The 22,004-nt window shown below is 43.8% G+C and overlaps 1 protein-coding gene across 1 annotated transcript; it reads right to left on the minus strand.

Moving 5' to 3' along the window:
- Nucleotides 1-5,321: 5,321 nt before the first annotated feature.
- PWWP2A (PWWP domain containing 2A) lies at nucleotides 5,322-20,859 on the minus strand. The gene is given in 5 exon segments (XM_029960227.1): nucleotides 5,322-8,165; nucleotides 20,224-20,520; nucleotides 20,522-20,707; nucleotides 20,709-20,788; nucleotides 20,791-20,859. Coding segments are annotated over 5 exon segments (2,316 nt in total). The 3' UTR covers nucleotides 5,322-6,481.
- Nucleotides 20,860-22,004: the final 1,145 nt, after the last annotated feature.

Here is a 22,004-nt window from a genome sequence, read left to right on the forward strand (position 1 = left end):
TCCAAATCACAGATCCACAGCACATGCCTGGCATGTATGAGGATATTTCCTATTCATATCGTATATTTGACATCAAAACCATCACTAAACAAATATAAAAACTGACTTAGATCTATTTCTTCAAAAAAAACAACCTAATTTAAAGTTGCTCTGTTATGTAAATTCCATCATCCAAGCAGGAGTTTGCTCAGAGGTCCCTGGCAGGAGGTGCAGTGCACGTTCCCTGCACGGGGAAGCTCAGACTCCAATTTACATTACACCAAGTGTGATTCCTGCAGGACTGTGATCAGGGCAGGGCACAATCCTTCATTACAGGCATAATTCTACAAAGATTCTGGTTTTCCAAAACCAGGATTGCTAATAACAAAATGACAGGGTCACACAGATCGTTTGTTTTCTCCCATTCCGAGATGCTGGCTGCATTTAGCCTGTTCCTGACAGAGCTTAGCCTGATCTATTGTTTTTGAAAATCTGGAATTACAGAAACAGCACTCAGGGTTTCCCTACAACAAATGCAATAAATATTCAGTGCTTAATTTTAACTCCCTGTCTTATTTTTAGTAATATTTCCTGTTCCAGCTGCGACTCACCAGAAGTGTGTTTTCCCTCTGCACTGATCCCACAGGTATTTACACACCTGGAATATTCTCAGTTCCCAGCGTCCCCTCTTCCTCCTCTGGACTGAGAAATGAAATCACTGGTATAGAAACTGAGTTACAGTTGTTCAAAATATGTTTGGTCCTGATTTGGGAAATAACTTGTCAAACACAGCCCAAATAAATCCCACGGATCCGTTTGTCTTCACGCACTGAACGAGCAAAGCCCGAATTTAAACTCGCTCCAGGGGATCCTGATTTGTTCCCTGAGCCAACTCCTACCTGCAGACTGCTGTTAACATTATCCCCTCGGGCCATGGCAGGAAGTGAAGATCAAAGATGACACATCCCATCAGCACAAGCACAGAAGTCACAGTTCCCAGCTCTGGGTAGGTTGTTTCACACTCACGACCGTCTCTTGCTCCCATTTGCCTCTCTCTTGGATGTGCTCAGGTCTTCTGAAGTATGAAAGCCCTGAGCTATCAAAAAACATCCATTTTCCAGCTCCTGCTATTCCTACCCCACACCAAGAACACCAATTGCTTTTTCTTGGCGAAGACATGGAGCTGTGGATCCGAGTTCCCTTCAGTAATTAGTACCTGACACTAAGGTGCCAGTGCTGCTCCAGGGAGTTATCCCAAACTGCCCAATCTGGGAGCAACAACAAAGCTGTGCAGGGAAAAAGCACAACAAGCCAGTCATCAATTCACTGTCACCACAGCCATGCCTGGTAACTGCTATTTTGCCTTGTGTTCACACAGGGGCAGTTTTGTCACAGTTAAATTTAAGGAAAAAAAATCATAAATTAATTTAAATTACAGTCTGGATTGGTATCCACATCCCAGGTATTACAGGAGACTGAAATGTATGAGTACATCATAGGAAACTATAACCTGCTATCAGGATCTAACAATTAAAACCCAATATTTAGAGATATTTCTGACTAAGGGAGGAATTGCTTCTGTTTGGTAAAACCTATTTACAATACCATGAACAGTTCTTGCCACTGAGGTCAGAAACAGCTGAGTTCAGACTAGAACAAGTGCCTAGAAATGCCAGGAGGATGAGCAGGGAAAAGCCACTTTACAGAGGGATCTTATTTATCTAAACAGCCACACTATAAATGCACTGACAGGGTGACACTGTGGGAGGGATCTATTTAAACTAAAATACAAAGCTGTAACAAGGAACAGCAGCTGAGGGGGTTTAAATATTCACTAGGAATTTGCCATCATAATTGTTAAGGACACGGATCATAACAGAGGTTCTTTCCTTTAGGGATTAAGAATAATTTGAAGGTGGGTATTACATTCCCATCTCACAAGCCTGGATCTCATGGATCTTTAGGTGACTTGCAGCTACAGAAGCTCCCAGTGTTACAGGCCTGTCCTGATGTTAAAGGCCTGTGATCCCTGACCAGTCCAGCCATTTCAGAAGCTTTGTTAGTTATGTAAAACTTTCCTTTTTTCAGTGGTCATAGCCATTTTACCAAATGGATTATGACACAACACACTGCCATCCCTTTAACCATGAGCTCACTCCACTTACCTTCCAGCTCAGTCTGTACCTACAGATCAGTGTAGTGATCCCACTGCACTGACTGAATTTGATCATTCCTGTAGGCATTTATTGGAATACAATTATAATGAAAAAGATGGACTGAAATAGCCTTTCTCTGATTATCAGTCTCCCCCTTTCCAGAACTCCTCAGCCAAGGAGGTAGCTCTGTTTTTTCACAGTACTTCACAGAACAGGCATAAAGACAGATGATAATACTGAGAAGCAGGTACTGAGACTTATTTTCCAAAATTCATGTTCTTATTCTGCTCTGACAGCTTAGAGGACACGAATGGAAATCAGTTTCAGGATTTAAGAGAGTTAACTAGAACCAAGCCTAAGGCTAGCAATGCAAAAAAGCAACCCTTACCTCTTCCTCGCTTGTGCTATTCTGAATCCTAATCACATTTAGAAACTACTTGGAAAAAAATATTTTACAACATACTCTGAAAAAAAAAAAAAGCCTTTTCAGCCTTGCACAGACCTAAATCACCCCCACTAAACCTCCCTCCCAGGGAGGGAGTTGGTGGTTCTGTAGGTTTCAAACTAAACATCATCAGAGATGATTATCTCACTGAAGTGTTGACATAAAATTACAACTCCAATTAGAACAATAACAAATATTTGTTCGATTTCCTGCATGACTCCACTTCAGAGACATACAAACATCTCCCATTGCTTCCAGCTTCACTCATGAAGCACTCACACCTTCAAACACTCCTGGGAAAGGAAATCTGCCTAAGTTTCAAAATAACTACTCTCTCCCAAAGCATTTTCACTGAAGCTAAAGATCTTCAGAAGAACAGAACTCTTGTACTAGGAATTCATCACCCCCTGTCATATTTTCCCCCTAAATTGAAAGGCCATACATATTCAACAGCTCCACTGAGGAATTTCATTAAGTCAAAAAGGCATCATGTGCAATTTATTCTATTAAGCTGATAGAAAAGTAACAGTCGCCCTTTCTACTGCTGTTTGCCTTCTGAAGGCAGAATCATGGAATCATTTAGATTGGAAAAGACCTCCAAGATCATCGAGTCCAACCTGTGACTGATCCCCACCTTGTCAACCAGAGCAGAGCACTGAGTGCCACATCCAGTTGTTCCCTGAACACCTCCAGGGATGGGGACTTCACCACCTTCCTGGGCAGCCCCTTTCAATACCTGACCACCTTTTCCATGAGGAAATTCTTCCTGATGTTCAGCCTGAACCTCCCCTGGCAGAGCTTGAGGCTGTTTGTACCCTTTGCTTCCTCACACAGATGCCCTATCCCAGCACAGGGCAGCTCCTGGCGGGAATTATGGATAAGTTATTGCTAAGTCACTTAAAGCATCACTCCAACTCAGAACTGTGTCCCAGCTCCAGGAGCAGCATTCCACAGTGGGCACTGCTTTGAGGACACAGGCACATAAAAGCAGGGGGGTTTTTTTCCACAGTTTGTAGCTAAACCAGGACATTTTGTCTAAGCCTTCAAGGCTCCATCTCACCTGCCACAACCACAGTCACAAACTGCAACCAGGCTTTACATTAAACCCAACACCTCATCCCCTGGAAACTCTGTTACCTCACAGGATCTGCTAATTCAGAGTGAGAGGAAAATCATGGATGAGTATGAAGAGGATATTTTCAACCTAACCTAACATGATGTTGTAAAAAAAGGTAATTTTTTTCAACAAAACAAATCTTTTTTTTTTTGATACCTGATAAGTCTGAAGCGACACAGCACGTTCCCTATAAAACTTAAGAAAGACTACTTAAAACTGATCAAGCACAAATCAAAGCTTACTCTTTAAATGCCTTTCATAAACAGTTCTTTTGAACACGAAACAATCTAAAGAAAGTCCTCTCATGCCTATTGCTACCCCAGTGAACACCTGAGCAAACTTTGCCTACGTAAGCTCTTAGCGCTATTCTAATTTTATAGAAATTAAGAGGTAAGAGTACAAAGCTTCCAGGTCTTCTAAAGAAAAAAATAACAATATCAATATTGATTTCACCACTACTTGGTTCAGAACAGCTAAATTAAAACCAGTTCACTTGAGCTTCTAAACCTCAAGGAACTGGTGTAGACATCTGACCCACCTTGCATGGGCTCTTGATCCAAAAAGCAGTTTGCTTTAAAAACAAAATACGGTTTCTTTACTTAAATAAACTGTTTCTGTTTGCAGGAGAGAATACATAAAAGTGAAACAGATCTTTTTTTTCCAATTTTTTTTTTTGACATTATGAAATTTACTGTGTGTTTATCACATTCAAAAAGCATTGACCAGTGGGGCTTTTTGGGAACTGTTAGAATGCCAAGGTAGATTTGGAAGCTTAATTAGTACCTAATGACTGTCTCCTTGAGGAAAATTTGAACAGTCATGAGTTTAACACTTTAGACTTCCAATAGTTCTATGGGCACAAAAGAATAATTAAAAAAGGTAAAAAGAAAATTAATAATTTGGGAAGACCAGACAGTATCATTAACATATGAAATTAAAAATGTTTAAGGGTTTGATGATTAAATCCTTACCCCCATTTTCATGTCCATTTAAAATCTAATTTCAGCCTAAGCTTAAATTTTTACATCTGTCATGATTGCCTACATGGGCAGTTATGGAAAAACCAGGATGAAAACTGCTTTGGGATGAAGGGTGGGAGATTCTTCAGGAGGCTGAGGCAGGAGTGGGTTGGAGGAGAGACAGGAATTCACATGGTCAGGTAAGGACCAGAACTCAAAGAAAAAAAAAAGTCAAGTCAGTTGCATGAAAATGCCCCAATATCGAGCAAAAAAACATGCAAGAAAAGCTGAGGTGGCCGTGGAGAGTGGGTCTGACTGGGCTGGAAAGATGGAAAACTGAAAATATTTCCCCACTGTACGAGTGACCTTATCCACAGTCTCTGTCCAAACAAACGGACCAAAAGCTAATTAAGGGAGAAATTTGATAAACTTTACAGAAAGCCCTCTACAGAGCTGGTTCTGAAACAATAGGGACAGATGATTGCTCAATCTCCAAATTAAGACTGAAGTATATCAATAGTATTTACATCAAGCAGCTATCTTTAAGAATGCATGAAAAAGGACAATTTACTTTTTTAAGAGTGTCCTCTAAATCCGGCATACAGATAAAGTACTCTGACATCCTGGATTTGTTTCAAAGCTTTTTGAGAAACACACACAAATAATTGAGATTTAGTCAATTTTATTTACAGTTTGTTTTTTTACATTTCAGAGCATTACACAATTACATATTCTCATTTTCTGACCTGCAAACAGATACCTTAAACGGAAATATTAAAAAAAAAAAAATGAAGTTAGATACATCCAAAATGCAACAATTACACATCTGACAATTCACAAAGTGTAATTTACTAGGACGTATCCTAAGAATTTAGGAACAACCAGTCAGGAGAAAATCTGACCAATTTCAGCAATTGATTATTTACACATTCAAAACAAAGCCTCTCTTAAGCTAAACCTCCAGGCAAATGGCCTGAAAGATTTCTTCAGGAAGAAAGACCAGTATGATTCACACCTATGCAGCATTAACAGCCCTTGATCCCAAACACTGAGCGACTCCTCAGCTTTGTCTTAGAGCTACAGGCATCCCTCGACTTCTCAGACCCTGAAGCGATATAGTTGTGCCCCCATGTGCATAGAAAGGTTGAGTGTTTAAGTGGTCACTACAATAAAACCCCATTTAATCTGGTCTTTAAGTCACATGAATTTTTCTTCCTTAAAAATTTCAGCACATCTCTAACGCCATTTAACCCGGCCTGTGCAGATCAGGACACGCCTCCGGATGTTTAAGCAGGCTTTGAACCCCTTTGGAGCGGCCAGACTAAATCCATTAGAGACTAGTTAAAATAATCTTTAAAGACCATTTAGACAAGGCTTACATTTCTACACTTCCCTGATGGGCCACCTAATAAAACAAAAAAGTCACAGCTACTACTTTCATCCCTTGTGTCAACCCTTTGCCACAAAGCAACTAGTTATATACTGGGTAGAAACTACTAAAAAATTCCCTGCAAATCAGCTGCCTTTCAGCTGAGGCTATGGCTCCTATGCATCGGGTGGTTGAGGAGGTGGTTTTTTTTTTTTTCATTCTTTAAAAAAAATTCTCACTTGAAAAATACTGAAGTCCTCACTTTAGGCTAATTTTGATTGCATGTTCAATTTGTTTAAACTGTCAAGAAACCGCTACAAATGGAACGAGTTTAGTATAAAAAGAGCAGTCAACCGAGTGCAACTTCTGACTCGCCAAGTCCTTCATGGTAGTTCTCTAACTAGGCTATGGATTTTGTGGAGCCTCCAGGTTTCTTGCCTACCTTACTTTCCATGTTCACGTTTCAAACTGCGTCAGCAGGGCCCGAACCTCGGGGGTGAGCTGCTTAGCAGCCTTGGCTGCCTCTGTGACGGCCTTGCGGTACAGACCCTTTCTCTTCTTATTAAAGCGCAACTGGAAGCTTTCTAAAAAGGGGGAGAGCTGTGCAAGAGCAAGGAAAGATGTTGTAGTGGAGCCGAACCACGAGATACGAGCCTCCTGCCGAACTAAAAGGCCGTTATCTTTCCGGCTCACAGTTATGGTAAGGATACGGGCTGGCCACCAAGGGAAGCCATAAATCTTGGCCCAAACAATGTCCCCTACACATACGGTCCTGCCATCTGGTGTGACACATTTAGAGACGTTTTTGGAAAAGACTTCCGTTTTCAAGGAATTACTGAGCTTTTTCTCTTCCTTCGAAGAGGAGGAGGAGGAGGAAGGTGCATGCATGCTGCCTGGAGGAAAATCAAAGCTTTCAGTAGAGCTACACTCAGAGTTGGTGGATTTCAAATCATCTGTGCTATCACTACTACAAACTGATGCACTGGAAGAGTCAGATTTCTTTTGATTAAGGGTCATGTAAACCGTTATATTGCTTTTGCTGCCTCTCTTGCCCAGTGTCTGGTGTTCATCCTGATCAACAGTTACATGCACTTCACTCGTGTCCTGAACCTCACTGCTGGCCTCTTCGGGGCCTTCTGAGGGGCTCTGATTTTCTGAAGGGGCCTCACCTGCTGAGCGGGTGGAGGAGCAGCGAGACTGGGGCTTAGTTGCCATCTTGCCACTCCGTATTTTCTCAAGTCCTGTCTTGAGAGAAGAGTCATTTTCTTCATTCCGATACCTTTGTGGCTTTAAACGCAATCGGGGCGGGAGGGAACCTGAGCTGGTGTTCTGGAGACGCCGTGTGAAGTGGACCTTAGAATGTGCATTTTTGGAAGAGGAGGTTGCACTCTGCTTCTTTTGTGCCTTTTCTTTGGCCATTTTCAAGACTTCCCGAGCTTTTGCATGATCCATGTTTTTGCTCTGGAGAACTTTTTTTGTATTTAACTGCGCTTTTGAAGTATTTGCTTGTGCGGAAACTTTAACTACTCTGCTTCTGCCGTGGGCAATATTTGAAACCTTGACCACAGCGTTCCTTTTCTGGCTTTCATTTTGGCTTTTTCCATCCACCTTATGGTCAGTCTTAAGTTTTTTATTCACAGTAGTCACACTCTCATTTCTTCGCTTTTTACTATCCTCGTATTTTGAAGAGTCACTTGCATTGCCACCTTTTTTGATTTCCTTTTTTTCTGCAACAACACTGTTTTTGCACTTGTCACACAAGACCTGCCGGGGCCGTAGTTTGATCGCGTTCATGATCGAAGTGGGTTCCTCCCTGTACATTTTACGCTTGGGCCGCTTGATTTTCCGGGGTGGAGGTTGAGGTATTGACTGGTTATACGTGTCCCTGATAAACAAAGGAGGAGGGTACGGTGCTCCCTCGTGAAAGAGAGGAGGTGGTTTAGAAGTCCATAGGCTTTTAGCTATGCTGGGCTCTGATGGCTGTGTGAGAGGAGAGTCATCAGGGACTGCAGCGTCAGACTCACACTTCACCTGTGCCTCGTCTTGGAATGGTTTACTTTGGAGCTGCATGGCTTCAGGTTTATCCTTGTATTCCCTTTTAGGAAATATGGTCACAGGGATTCCGTGGGGTCCAAACCTTAAAGAGAGGAAAAAAAAATAAAACTGAATGTTTTGAGGGAACTTTTCCTGCATTTGTTACAAAGTATTTGAAAACCTGTCTGCATTAGGTAAGCCAGCATTTGAAAGACATGAATCCCAGGAAAATTAAAAGCTTCGTATCCAGCCTTATGGGAAGCTTTGAAAAAACAGGACACCAAAGCAAAGTCAGTAGAGAACTAGAAATACACAACCTCACTTATCATCAGTTCCTCTTTCATCAATGAGATGCCCTGAAAATGTAACAAAAATATCCCCTTGACAGTAGTAAAAGAATTAACTTTATACCTTTGGAAAACACTTACAAAGATACAAACTCATCCCATCAACTCCAAATCTACCCAAGATTATTTTCCATAGAGAGTCAATTTTATGTGAAGGCATCTTCAGTGACTTTTACAAAATCCTTCCATTTTTAGCATATCAGAAAAGGATGAATGTTTCAGATTTAACTGAGACAAATCTGCACTGCATAAATCCTTGCACTGAACAGAGTGCCATCACTCTTCATCCACAAAAGCTCAGCACTTGATCATCTGATGCACAACAGCTCAAAACTCGCCAGCCTACCAGTTTTGAGTTTTTCCCAGCAAAAGCATTCTTATTGCAACTCAGTACAAACCATTCCTCTCTGTTCTGTGAGCAGACAAGATTTTAAACCTTTCCCTGTTTTTCTCCAGACTAGAATCACTCCTGATCCAAATCTCTCCTGCCCCATTTGACTAACACAGAACTTGTCTCCACCCTGATCTGAGGAGAATAAAAAATCCCAGCAGGAATTAGGCATTGGCTTAACTTTCCTCTAGTGACAAAGGTAGCACATGGCCCAACAGGTACCAACCCTTCTGCAAAGGGCTGTGCCAGGGGAGAAATTCCAGGGGAAGCCAATGCATTTCATCCATTTGCATGGCATCATGCTGGTCTTCTCCTGAGAGGAAACAAAAAATACATTCCTTTTGCAGCATTGTAACTTTCAATCCACAGAACCGGGCAGGGGGGATTATAAAAGGTTATTTCACCTCCCTTGTGTTCCACTCCCCATCCTCCACTGAGGTCCCAGCCTCACACAGAGCTGTCCCTGGGCTGCTCCGAGCACTGCCCGACTCTTACTCCCACTCACGCACTGGTGTGTGGCTCCTATTAGTTGGTATTTTAATACTCTGAGCTTAGTGCAGTAACATGGTGGACAAGGAATTGCAATTCAAATGCCAAATCTTCCATTTTAAAAATCACTAAAACACCACAATGTTTATCCCACCCCACGTGACAGGAGAATGAAGTTATTCCCCAAGATCTGTCCTCAGGTTCACACTACTTTGTGTTGCACTGTGGCTGCTCAACTGCAACTGATTGAGTTGAAGTTTATTTAAAATCTTTTCTGTCCAAGTTGCCTCCCTCAAAACTGGTTTTGAAAAAAGTCATCATATGTGTTAGAAGGTTATTTACACTGTCCCTAACCAAAGCCATCACTTGTTTGTCCTTCTGCTTAACTGTTAAGCCTCTTTTTACATCTAAAAGTTGTAACTGAAACAAACAACTCACCCAAGGTTGAATTATCCACCCAGTTTGCACTTCATTACAGAAGGAGAACAGAAATAGCAGAGTCCTAAGCAAAGGACACCCAAACAAAGTTGTCATCGAGAGAAAGAAGGTTCAACACGTGACAATTTACATGCCCATGCTTTTCCATGTTACATTCCCACCTTTGAACCCTGGAGACAGAAGCAGGAGCCCAGGGGATAGATAGAGCAGCTCTGTCCTGGCCCATGGGCTGAGTAGTGCTCTTTACCTCAACAACTCATTTCTGAGGTTGGGACCCACTCCAGTTGAATTCCACAGGTCTCCCAGAGAGGAGCAGCAGAACTAAACACAGTCCACTGCAGTAGTGAGGGCTACAGTGACTTATAAACATTCAGCAGCTCATACAGACATTTTTCCAGCCTTAAGTCTGGCATTAAACCACCAGGGACTCACTCATAACTAAGTTTTAAGTTCCCTAAAGCCCCACAAGTCCATCAAGTGTAAAGAAGTTGCTTTTCCACAAACACTTTTCCTTCCACTAAGGACTGTGAGCAAGTTATTCAATTCCAAGTAGGGATTTAAAAGAAACTATCAGCTGACAATAATTAGATTAGCAATATTTTCAGTGTTCCTTGCATCAAGACCTTCAGCTTCCAAGAGGAAATAAGATCAGATCCAGATCCTATCTTTCATCACCTGATAAAGATTACAAGATTTGGGAAAAAGTTAATCTATGATAAGAGTTGAAAACAAGGTAGGGAAAGACCTCTGCAGTGCCCAGACAAACATCTCAAGAGCAGAACTAGACAGGAGTGGGACATCAAATGTGCAAACCCCACGCAGAGAAACATCCCTTACAACTCTTCTCACTGCCTCAGGAACTGCATTTCCAAGCCCTCACAAGACATTTCCAGAGTCCAGTGCACAAGCCTTTCTCCCAGAGGACATTTATGCTGACTCTGACTTAGGAAATGAAGCATTATTAGCAGTGACTAGGAAGAAGTGGATGACGAGGGCTGCAAGTTCTCCAGAAGGATCCCATTTAAGTACTTCATCTCTCTTTTCCCAAGTTTTTGTTCTACTACCTCACAAGCCAAGTCAGCACAATTACCACTCCAGAGGCATAAAAAACAGCCTGATGGAAAGCTCAGCATATGACTGATACTATGAAGTCAAAGATTAATACTGCACTGTAGACTCTCCTTTCCTTCAAGCACCTGCACAATACACAGGCCAAAGCTGAAGAACAGGACAGCCAAAGTGGAATTTCTACCTAAGATGCAAAGCTGCTTTAGTCAGACACAAAACCAATCCAGACTGAATCTCTGAAAGCAGAGTCTGTCTCACAAAAGGTACTGTTTTAACAGATGAACTCTAATCTCCCACCTTTGTCTACCTAAAAATGAATGAATTGGGGAATTCGAGACCATTAATGGATATTGTTTAGTGCCAGTTATGCACAACCCTATTCCTGTAAAGGGTGTGTCAATACATACAGACATGACTAGTCAAGACAGTCCACCTGCAGCACAAGACAAATGTGGCAAAAGCCAAGAGACTGAGTATTATTTCCAACAGCTCAGTGCATGGTACCCTCCCTTTGCCTCATCCAACAGCAGATTGCATCTATAAACATGCAGTTTCTAGATTATCTCTGTTTCCTTCTTGGAGAATCAAGTTCTCCAGTTATGCAACTTGGAAGAATGACATGAAAATTAAGAAGAGAAAACAATGGCAGAAAAACTTACAAATGAAACAGTAAATGATACAGGGGAGAATGAAGACAAAGAACAAGGCAACAAAAGAATTTGTTTTTCTTAAGAGAAACAGCAGGATGAAGACATGATCTTAAACCTACTCAAGACAAAGCATGACACAGCATCTAACTACTCCAACAGCAAGCAAAAGTATTTATTGCATGTACTAGGATTTCAAGTCCTATTTTCACATGTCTAGTACGTGGACCTTGAAGACAAATGCTTCTCATACAACCACAATAATAAATTTTGCTACACCAGCTACAAGGTTGAAATAGTCTGTAGTGACACGTGTAGGCAGGTTAGACACAAAACTGCAAAAGTATTTGGCTCATCTGCTACAGAGATGAAAAATGACTAAAAAGCTACTGTATAAAAAAAAATGTTAAAAAAAATCCAAGCAACACAACTCGGTTGTGCCATAACTTCACATCAGTCAATGACTGGGCTGTAGATCACCTCTGAAGAGAAACCATTTCAGTTATTACATCACTGAGATGACCCACATATTTTGTTTGTCACCTGTTGCACGTTTAAGTACTGTAAAGAATTGCCCTGTCTTTATTCTAAAACAAACTAATTTTTTTTAGTATATTGATCCCAAGTCTCATCTGTTCCCATAATATTATTTTCATCCAGAAAAGCTACTCTTGGAAATATATACTTAATTACTGTTTGCTTAAAACAAAAAATCCCTCAGTGCCCAGGTTCCAGCTGCCCCCTGAACAGCCCCACTCCTGACTAACTCACTTGTACCTCAGAGCATCACACTTGAGGGAAGGATTCATTGACAGGGGATCTAAAACTGAAGTGTTAAAAGAAAAAACAAACTAAGAAATAGGTATTTCAACCTAATTCAAGGCAGTTGTGGAAAGCAGTGCACTGCTGCCTTGTACCTGTGCAAAATCAGAACCAGTTTTCTCTGTTGCCAGTTCCTCTCCTGTATAAGGGTCCTGGCTCTTTTTTGCTTTGAAAATGCACCTCTTAAGAGAGGATGGTGTAAAAGAAACTTATCTCTAAGAGGTTTTTCAGGTAACCAGGGCAATCAGTAGGATCTAATCATATTTCTGCTATAGATATCCCTTTAATATACATATTCATTAAAGACATAAATAGCAACAGGAATACCAGGACCGATATTTAAGTAAGGGACTAATGGGGTAGACGAGATCCATTCTGGCAGTTCAATGATATTTACAATGAAAAGAGCTTTCAACTGATCGGGATGTGCAGAGACAGAAATACAATAAAATGAGGCTTTATTTCCACAGCTTACCAAGTGCAAGTTAATTAACAGGTAGCCATGGCATCTAAAAGCCAGTTTGGGTACCAAAACTAGAAATCATACAGTTTTGTGTTACAGGCATTAAAACTTAAGTACTTCCAGGAAAGTAAAACTACTTTTTTCAAATCTAAATCCTACAAAATTGCTACAATGAATACACATTATTACTCAATTTGTATGCAAAACAGCACAGTTAAACAGTATTTTTTGAGAAATAAACATGACATAAGGAACAAATTCCATCTAAACCTGTATGTACATAAACATCCAAACAGTACACCCTGGGGCAAAGTGTTTTTACATTACTAAGTCTTAAGTTCTCATCTTTAGCCTCCAATGTCTTTTACTTCTCTATTAAAAGAAACAGAAATGAAAAAGCACCTTGTTCTGCCAAGAAGAGCCAAAGGAGAGAACCCACTGAACCAGTTCAGAACTATTTCCCATTTGTCTGTGGACACACTGAATTAAGGCCAACAAAGCACAGTAACTTCCAGTGTTCAAGTGTTAAATGAAGTCTGTTGTAAATGACTACGATCAAAACTCATCTTCACCACTAAGTCAGAACTGCAGCAATCTCCTATTGCCTATTTCTGCATTGCTCTTGTACTCAGTATCATCCTTAGTGTTCTGCAAAAGCCAAGACAAGCAACAACAGAGGCCATTTTTATTGCATGGATCAAAGTTCTAAGACCCTGAATGCAGGTATCTAAACTGAGGGTTTAAATTGTAATATTCAATGTAATATACAGTTAGATCATAGCTCTTTGAACACTAAGTATTGCAGAACTCCTCAAAGTAATCTGTATCCAAACCACAGATTATCCAACAATTTTTAATGAAGGATCTACTTGGTGTGATGAAGCACAACAATGGAACACATTGCTTTAAGAGGCAGTTTCCTGAAAAAACCACTCCCACAAGCCAAACAATCAACCCCACATTTTACTCACCTCCTGAGCACTGTAACACCAGATTAAATAGATTAGAAAATGTATATTTCTCTTAGAGCTCTAAAAACATGGCAAAGGGATGAGGGACTCTCAGAAACAGCAAAACATTAAGATGTTGCCTCAGCACCAAGGAAAATTTGGTCAAAGATATGACAGTTCAAATTATGTGATGTGTGACAATCCACATCTAAACACACCAGTGGGAAGCTCACCTATGGAAAAACAGGTGTTTTTCAAGCAGGTGCTCTGGCCTGAAATCCAAGCTCTTGTTTCTGGCACTTTTCAGGACAAAGGAAAGACAAGAACAGGGCATGCACAGAACTTGAGTTTGAGAAGTATCCCAAGAAAGCTGGTGAGAAGTATCTAAGGCAGCAGGTGACTTGAATTACTCCTGATTGCTGCAACCTGGGTCTCTGCTGCAACCCCTGCCCAAGCAGAAACCTAATAATGGCCACCAACGTGCAAACAGCCTCAGAGCTGCATTAGCTCACAGTGCACCTCTCCATGGAGTTAGAAGCCCTTTGAAAGACTTCAGCTTCCAAGGAAGTGACTCCCAGAAGCCCCTGGAGTCAGGATGCTGATGCAGGCTCTGAAGAATTATCCAGTGTGGAGACAGAAGCTCTGAGTTGATAAGGCTGAAGATAACAGAGGTGGTCCTCATAGGGTGGGGAGGCAACACAAACCTTTCCATCAGAAAGGATTTACAAGTGCACTCACAGAATTTCCTTCAGTTTTTTGTAACCCAGAGTTCTATCAAGGACGTAAAAGTAAACTTCAGAAGATAAAATGCTTTGAGTTTAGGCTTTCCATTAACTACTGCAATTTTACTGGCATTTCTATAAAGCTGAAGGTCTGTTTAAACTGAGAGTATCTTTTAACATCTACTGCACTTTAGAGTAGACACTTTGCTGAGAAATTTGTTGATATATTTTGAAGTGTTGCACAACTGCAAAACATTATTAGTGAGAGAAAATACCTTGAATATATACTTCAATATACACCTTGAATACACACCTCATCCACATACCAGTCAGATCCAAGACACACGGAAGAGAATGACACCAGTGACTAACGGATGAACTTCAAGCCAATTCAGTGCCAAAATTCATCAGTCCCACAAAAGAAAATAAAAATGAAAGCAGATTGAAAATTTCATCTCTGACCTGTCTCTCAACACTTTGAGCCAAGTCAATCAAGGAACCCTTAGAAAGCCAGGATAAGCCATGCTGCTGAAATCCAGAGAGGAACACTGTATTACATCCCAGTCCAACAAAGAACAGCTGTAGACTACAGATGATATTTCAGGAAAGAAGTCTGAGACACAATCCAGACACCCAATTTACCAGTAAGAGCTTCCTGGTTTGAGAAAGGGAAAAGTCACACTCCTTGTACTGGCTCAAAATCAGAAGCAGATTGGCAAGTGTTTGCAGTATTAATGTGCTTTATAACTATATTAGCAAAATACTACAAGCTAGGCCAGTTTTGTCAGCTATTTCCACTTCCCAAGAGGAAACTTGAAAATGAGAAAGCCTTTCAAAAAGCACTTGATAAGACACCACAAATAACACTTAAAGTTTTGGATGTTGATAGAGACACTGTTTTCATAGAGAAACTGAAAAGCTACAAAATCATAGAAAATGATAGGATGAAAGACATGTCACAAAGTCTTCTGATCCAACACTTCATGGAGCCATGAAGTTGCTGAGGGGCTGGATCTCCTCCCCTATGGAGACAGGCTGGGAAAGTTGGGGCTGTTCAGCTGGAGAGGAGAAGGTTGTGTAGAGACCTCAGAGCCCCTTCCAGTGTCTGAAGGGGCTACAGGGAAGCTGGAGAGGGACTGTTCATCAGGAACTGGAGTGACAGGACACAGGGAAATGGCTTCAAACTGACAGAGAGGTTTAGATGGGATACTGGGAAGAAATTCTTTACTGGGAGGGTGGTAGAGAACTGGCACAGGTTGCCCAGAGAAGCTGTGGCTGTCCCATCCCTGGAAGTGTCCAAGGCCAGGCTGGACAGGGCTTGAAGCAACCTGGGGTAGTGGAAGGTGTCCTTGCCCATGGCAGGGGGTTGGAATTGGATGAGCTTAAAGATCCCTTTAAGATCTCTTTCAACCCCAACCATTCTACGGTTCACTCTAACACCATCCTCTAAGTGAGGCTACCTTTGTCATTCAATAAAACCTCTGTCAGTCACAAGCAAAATACATGTAAATCACTCTGTTAACCCCCCCACACACACACACTCACATCACACCTATGCTTCTGGTGCCCTGGGGATAATGAAAACAAATGTCAAAGAAGTGCTATGGATGTCCCTTAAATGCCAGAATGTCACCCAGCTCCTTTAGGCTTCTGAGAAGCTACAAAAGAGAGCAGGTGGTGAGTTGTAGGAACACTTTGCAAACAGGATTCAAGAGTCATCAAGAAAGAATGCTGTAACTGAAAACTGCTTCTAGGACTTTAAGAATTGGAAGCTGCCTATAAAAGTTTATTTTCATCATACAGTTCATGTACACCTTGCTGCAGGAAATCCTTCCTTATCTTCCACAACCAAACCCCAATAAACATAATTTCAAACACCTGCCTACTAGGAATACACTGGACATCTTTTAGATATCTAAGACTTTTAGGTCACAAAACAACTTTTTGCTCTTTCTTTCTCCCTCAAGAGCTATTATGAGCACACAAAAGTCAGATGGGAACTTGCTTAAAGAAAAAGACAAGAAACTTGTCCATCACCTCTTTAGAATTAGAAGGAATATTTTAGTCAAATGATAAAGCAATAAAAAGTCCAAATCCTGACTGTTGCCAAAGCAACAGAATATAAATTTAATCCCCCTCCTCCCCTAATCTTTAGGAAGGAAAAAAAAAACATGCAGAAACAATTATCTTCTCTCCAGAAAAACAAACAAAACCAAAACTAAATCCTACATTTTAAGATTTACAAATGCTACGCTCATCAGGTATTTTCATACCACCTACTTCCTCCAGGTGCAGAGCAGGATTTGCACTAATTCCGAGCCAGCAGGTGGGATGAACATCTCCTGTCCCCTAAGTAAACAGTGTCAGGCAAATGCCAGATACAGGCAGGTTACAAGGACTTTTAAATCCTATAAAAACACGGAATGATTTGGGTTGGAAGGGACCTTAAAGATCATCTTGTTCCAACTTGAACACCTTCTAGCAGACCAGGTTGCTCCAAGCCCCATCCAACCTGGCCTTGGACACTTCCAGGGATGGGGCAGCCACAGCTTCTCTGGGCAACCTGTGCCAGGGCCTCACCACCCTCACAGCCAAGAATTTCCTCCCAGTATCCCATCTAAACCCACTCTTTCAGTTTGAAGCCATTCCCCCTTGTCCTGTCACTCCAGTTCCTGATGAAGGATCCCTCTCCAGCTTCCTTGTAGCCCCTTCAGATACTGGAAGGGGCTGTGAGGCCTCCACTCAACCTTCTCTTCTCTTCCTTTCTGCTGATTTTCAAAACTTCCTGTGCACCAGGTTCACAAGACTGCCATTAGTACAGGCAGAGAAAATACCTCCTTAATTCAAATAAATGTAGGAATAAAGTCCACTGAACACCAAGGTGCTTGTGTTATAAACTCCTAAATGGACATCCTATTTATAGGGGGTAGGAGGAAAATCAGGTCTTTGATACAAATATCACTGACTTCATATCAAAGTCCACAAGAACGAAATGCAAAGTCAATGCACCATCTCAACAACGGAAAAGGAAATAAGGAGAAAAAAACCCAACAAAACCCATAAACAGCCAAAAAACTTTAAAATCGGAAATATATGGGGATAATTTTGCTTTCCTTTCACTGTGAAGTTCAAGTAATTCAGAACGTGACCAGAAAAGACTAAAAAGAGTCCAGTGAACAAGTTTATAAAACAGTCATTAAAACTTGCTCTTCTTAGTACTGTATGGAAGTAGCACCTTCCCTGCTCTGGAGAGGAAGGAGAAAGTAAGATCCAAAAAGGAGTAGGAATTATTTCCTTCTGAGTATACAAACATTACTAGTATGTGCAGTGAACACATCAGCCACTTTTTCAAGCTACTGAATGAGTAAATTCTAATACAAATTTTCACTTTTACTTAATAAGAGCTGTCGATCTTAAAATATCGGTCTCTTTGATATTAGGAAAGTTTGTAAGATTATTCCCAAGCACTTGAATGAGATGGATTTCAGGAACCACCTATCTTCCCTGCTGGAACTCCCAGTGCTGTCAGGTAAATGCATGCTGGAATTTAGGTGGTTTTCATTTAACCCTGGCCTTCTTTTTAGTTTTTGGTCCAGGGGAAAAACTTGTTACAAGACTTCCAGGACCTGCCACAGATACAGAAGGATGTTCCTGGAATATGTTCATGTTCTACAAATCCAGGTGCTGAATCACAAAACAAAACTAAAGAGATATAATAAAAAGCTGACCTAAACAGTAATACCCTTTAGTCACCACTGATGTGGTAAGACTGAAATTTGGCCATTCATGTAACACCTTTGTTTTTCATAATGTTTCAATTTATTACAGGCAGCAAGTTCTTGGACCATAGAAACAGTCCTGTAGAAACAGAGCTCGTTTTCCACTGCATTTCCTGCTTGAGGCACCTGAACAGAGACTCCTGTTATCTACCAATATTTACTTGTCACCAGCCAAACACTACAGACCTTACGTCTCAAAACTCAGTTCTTTTTGTACAGTCCCTCTGCAGAGCTTGGCCTTTAGAGTTTATGTTTCACCTCCTGAATTCCCATGTAACAAGCACCTCCGTTACATGGGAAGATTATATGAATGGAGAGGAAGGAATAAGTGGTTCCACTGCAAAGAGAATCTGGGAGGAATAGCCCAAGCCTTTCCTCATGGCTTTTACACAGTTCCCACTGCAAAGGTTTGTCCCGGGGCTGTGTTTGGCACCAGGGAGAATGGAGATGCTTTCACCAAGGCACAAGAGCAGCAGCCACCCTGCAAACTGACTTTTGCTGCAAAGAATTGCAGATCTACTGCATGACAGAAGGACCCTCAGTGCACAAGAACCTCAGAAAAACAAGAGGATGTTTGTGGTCAGCGTGTGTTTAGGAAGGTCCAATCCCTCTCAGGAGTAAGGGAGAAGCTGGTATTTCCCTTCACCCCTGGAAGCACAGAACCAAGTGCCTCACCCTCCTGACCAAGGCAACAATGTCATTTTGCTGCTACAACTTCAAACCTACAAAAGAATCAATGTTACCCAGGATTACAACTTAATTTTCATCACCTTCTGCCCCGCCTTGACACACTATTTCACGCTCCAAGTGAGTGCAGTTAGCAGACCAGATTTTAGTACTTGGCTTCAAAAGACAAATTGGTAGCTTAGCATTTTATACCTCAACAACTGACAAATTTAAAACTTAATTCCATGGTATTATCCAAAACCCGGGTTTCAGAAAAGGCCTTGTGTGACAAGACCCAACCATATAGCAAGGCCCAGGCCAAAACTGCTGGTCTCAAACACTTTCCTTCTAGGAAGTAATGACAATTTTGATATTATAGGAAGTTATTAAACATGTAAAAGGAGTGTAAAAATACATATGCCCACACATGCAGCTTAAATTTGGGGGAGAAAAGCACTGCATGTTTTGCATATCGATTATTTTAAATAATAACCTTGGTCAAATTTCACTCTTCTCTCATGTATTTGCATAGTCCTCATAAGTCTACAAAACAAACACTAAGATGAAGAGGTATTTTCACCTGTAAACAGCAGTTAAATTGTTTATAAGATACAACAATTTCTAGTCTCCCAAGAATCCCTTGCTATAGGAAGGCAATGAAAAGAAGCAAACCCTAAAGCTCACAGTCTGATAAGGCTGTCTGATAAGTTATTTGGTGATACATAACAATCCTCCCCATCCAAAAGGATATTTAAGAACCAATAAACGTCAACTCATTCCTTGCATACAAGGAGCAATTAGTACTAATTAATAACTGCACTGATAACTGCAACAGCCTGGCTTGAAAACCATTATTCTGAAAAAAGTAAGTACTGAAAAATAAGGTTACCTAGGCAATGTAAACCAGAACGAACAGGGAAAAGAGATCTCTGGGTCTGTTTCGTACATCTGTAGCTCGGGTCCTTTTCCCAGGCACACAGGGATGATGCTGCAGGCGCCGTGGAAACCCAGCCAAGCCCAAAGGCTGTGCCCATGTGCTCGCGCCTCTCCCATCTTCCCATTCCCATTCCCCGGGCCCTTCCCACCCTCGGCTGGAAGGGTCGAGGAGGAGGAGGAGGATGCCCGGGAACTGATGCTCCGCTCCCCGGGGAATAGCAGCCACTCGGTCCCAGGTGGACCGGGGCCAAGGAGGGAATGGGATGGGAGGGGAAGGGAAGGGAGTGCAGTGCAGGGGGGGCTGCAGCCGCCGTGCCCCTCCGCCCCTGCCCGGGCAGCGCCCCCGAGGGTCCCGGGGGCCGCCCCCATCCGCCCCGGGGCTCCGGGCGGGCTCCCGGCCCCGGCGCTGGGTGGGGGCTCAGCCGGCTCCCCCCCGAGCTCCACCTTTCGAGAGGGTCCATGAGACCCCGGAAAAAAGCTTCTCTCCCAGCGGAACGAGACCACCAGGGCGGTCCTCGATGATGTGGTCCAGGGTGACCCCACCTCGGAGCGGCAGCAACGCCGGCGCCTCCGCCTCCCCGCGCCCGGGTCGCGACACCGGAGGATCGGCTCCACGGGCGGCGGCAGCATCCGGCTCTCCTCCTCCGGCCGGGACGCTCCTCCCGGGCCCCGCGGAGCCCCGGCAGCCGCGGGCAGGGCTCGGCGGCTCCCGGGCGGGCTCGGGCGGCGGGCAGGGCTGCGCGGCTCCGAGCACCCCGGGCTGGCGCCCGCGCGGGGCTCGGACCGCGGCGATCCACTGCGGGGCTGCGGGGCGACGGCGGCGGCTCCTCCGTCCTCCCGCGTCCGGCTCCCGCGTCCCGCCGGGCTCCGGGCGCGCTGCACCGCGGCGGCTCCTCGGCCTTGCCGCCGTCGGCCTCCTCGCCATCCGCACCGCCGACTCCACGCCTCGCTGACGGCAGGCGGAGGGTCCGCACCGGCCTCGCTGCCCGGGATCGGCTCCATCTGCGGCTTCAGCCTCCGCCGGCACCGCCGTCCCCCGGCACCGCCGCAGTCGCCGCCGCCTCCGCAGCCATGGCCGCCATTTTCTCGCCGCCTCCCTCCAGCCGCGGGAGCGACGGCCACGGCCCGGGGAGGGAGGGCCCGCCCCCCGCGCCCGCAGGCGGCGTCCGATTGGCGCGCGCGCCGCAACGCTGCTCTTCTACTGGACGGCGCAGCGGTCCGTCAAACCCCGCGGGAACTTCCCGTTGGCCAGCGGGGGCTTCATTCAGCGCCGAGTCGGGAAGGGGAAGAGGGGGCGCGGCTTATCCCTTTATAGGCCTCCGCGGAGTGAGGGGGCGGGGCTTGCGGGGCTGCTGCGACATCTCATTGGCGGAGGGAGGCGCCGCTCCCGCGGGGGGGCGGTGGTTGGCGGCGCCAGGTGTCTGTCGCGGGGCGGGAACTGGGGAGCGCGCGGGGGAAGATGGCGAGGGCGGGTGGCCATGAGGGGTGGAGCGCGCCCGTCAGGGGCATCGGAGCGCCCTTTACGGGCATCACTTCGCTCCTCAGGGGGGTGAACTTGCCTCTCGGGGTGTCCAGTTCGCCGCTTAAAGGGGTTAGCTCGCCCCTCAGGGGGATCCAGTCTGGTGCCTTTCGAGGGATAATAAATCAGCACTTTAAGGTGCTGCATGACTTAGGAACATCGGGTAAAGTGGAAAACGCAGTCTTGAAAAGGGGAGGAAAGGAGTTAGTGTTTTCCCTTAAGGTCTTGGAATGGTTGGATGGGAAAGGACCTTAAAGCCCACTTCGTTCCAACCCCCTGCCATGGGCAGAGACACCTTCCACTATCCCAGGTTGATCCAAGCCCCGTCCAACCTGGCCTTGGACACTTCCAGGGGTGGAGCAGCCACAGCCGCTCTCTGATTCTGTTTCAAAAGATTGCAAACAGTCGCACTCAGAAGTTCGCAGAAACAAAGTTGCCAGACACCTTTGAGGCAGGGGAGGCCGGAGGGGTCACGGTCCTTGCTACAAACCACAAAGGTTTTATCTCTTGTGGATATTCTGTACCTTTGGCGTTTAACTGCAGACAGCTGGGGCTGCTGAGCCCGCCAGACAACAGGGGCAATAAATCCTGAACCTACAAGAAATTACCAACTAACACAAAGAAACTACTCAGCCCTTGAGCTGATTGGACTTTCAGATCCAACAGCTCAGCCCAGCAGGCTCTTTGTTATGTTAAGCTCAGATTTAT

Source organism: Manacus vitellinus, unplaced genomic scaffold, assembly GCF_001715985.3.
Source record: "Manacus vitellinus isolate BGI_N305 unplaced genomic scaffold, ASM171598v3 scaffold_25_pilon, whole genome shotgun sequence".
Taxonomy (NCBI): domain Eukaryota; kingdom Metazoa; phylum Chordata; class Aves; order Passeriformes; family Pipridae; genus Manacus; species Manacus vitellinus.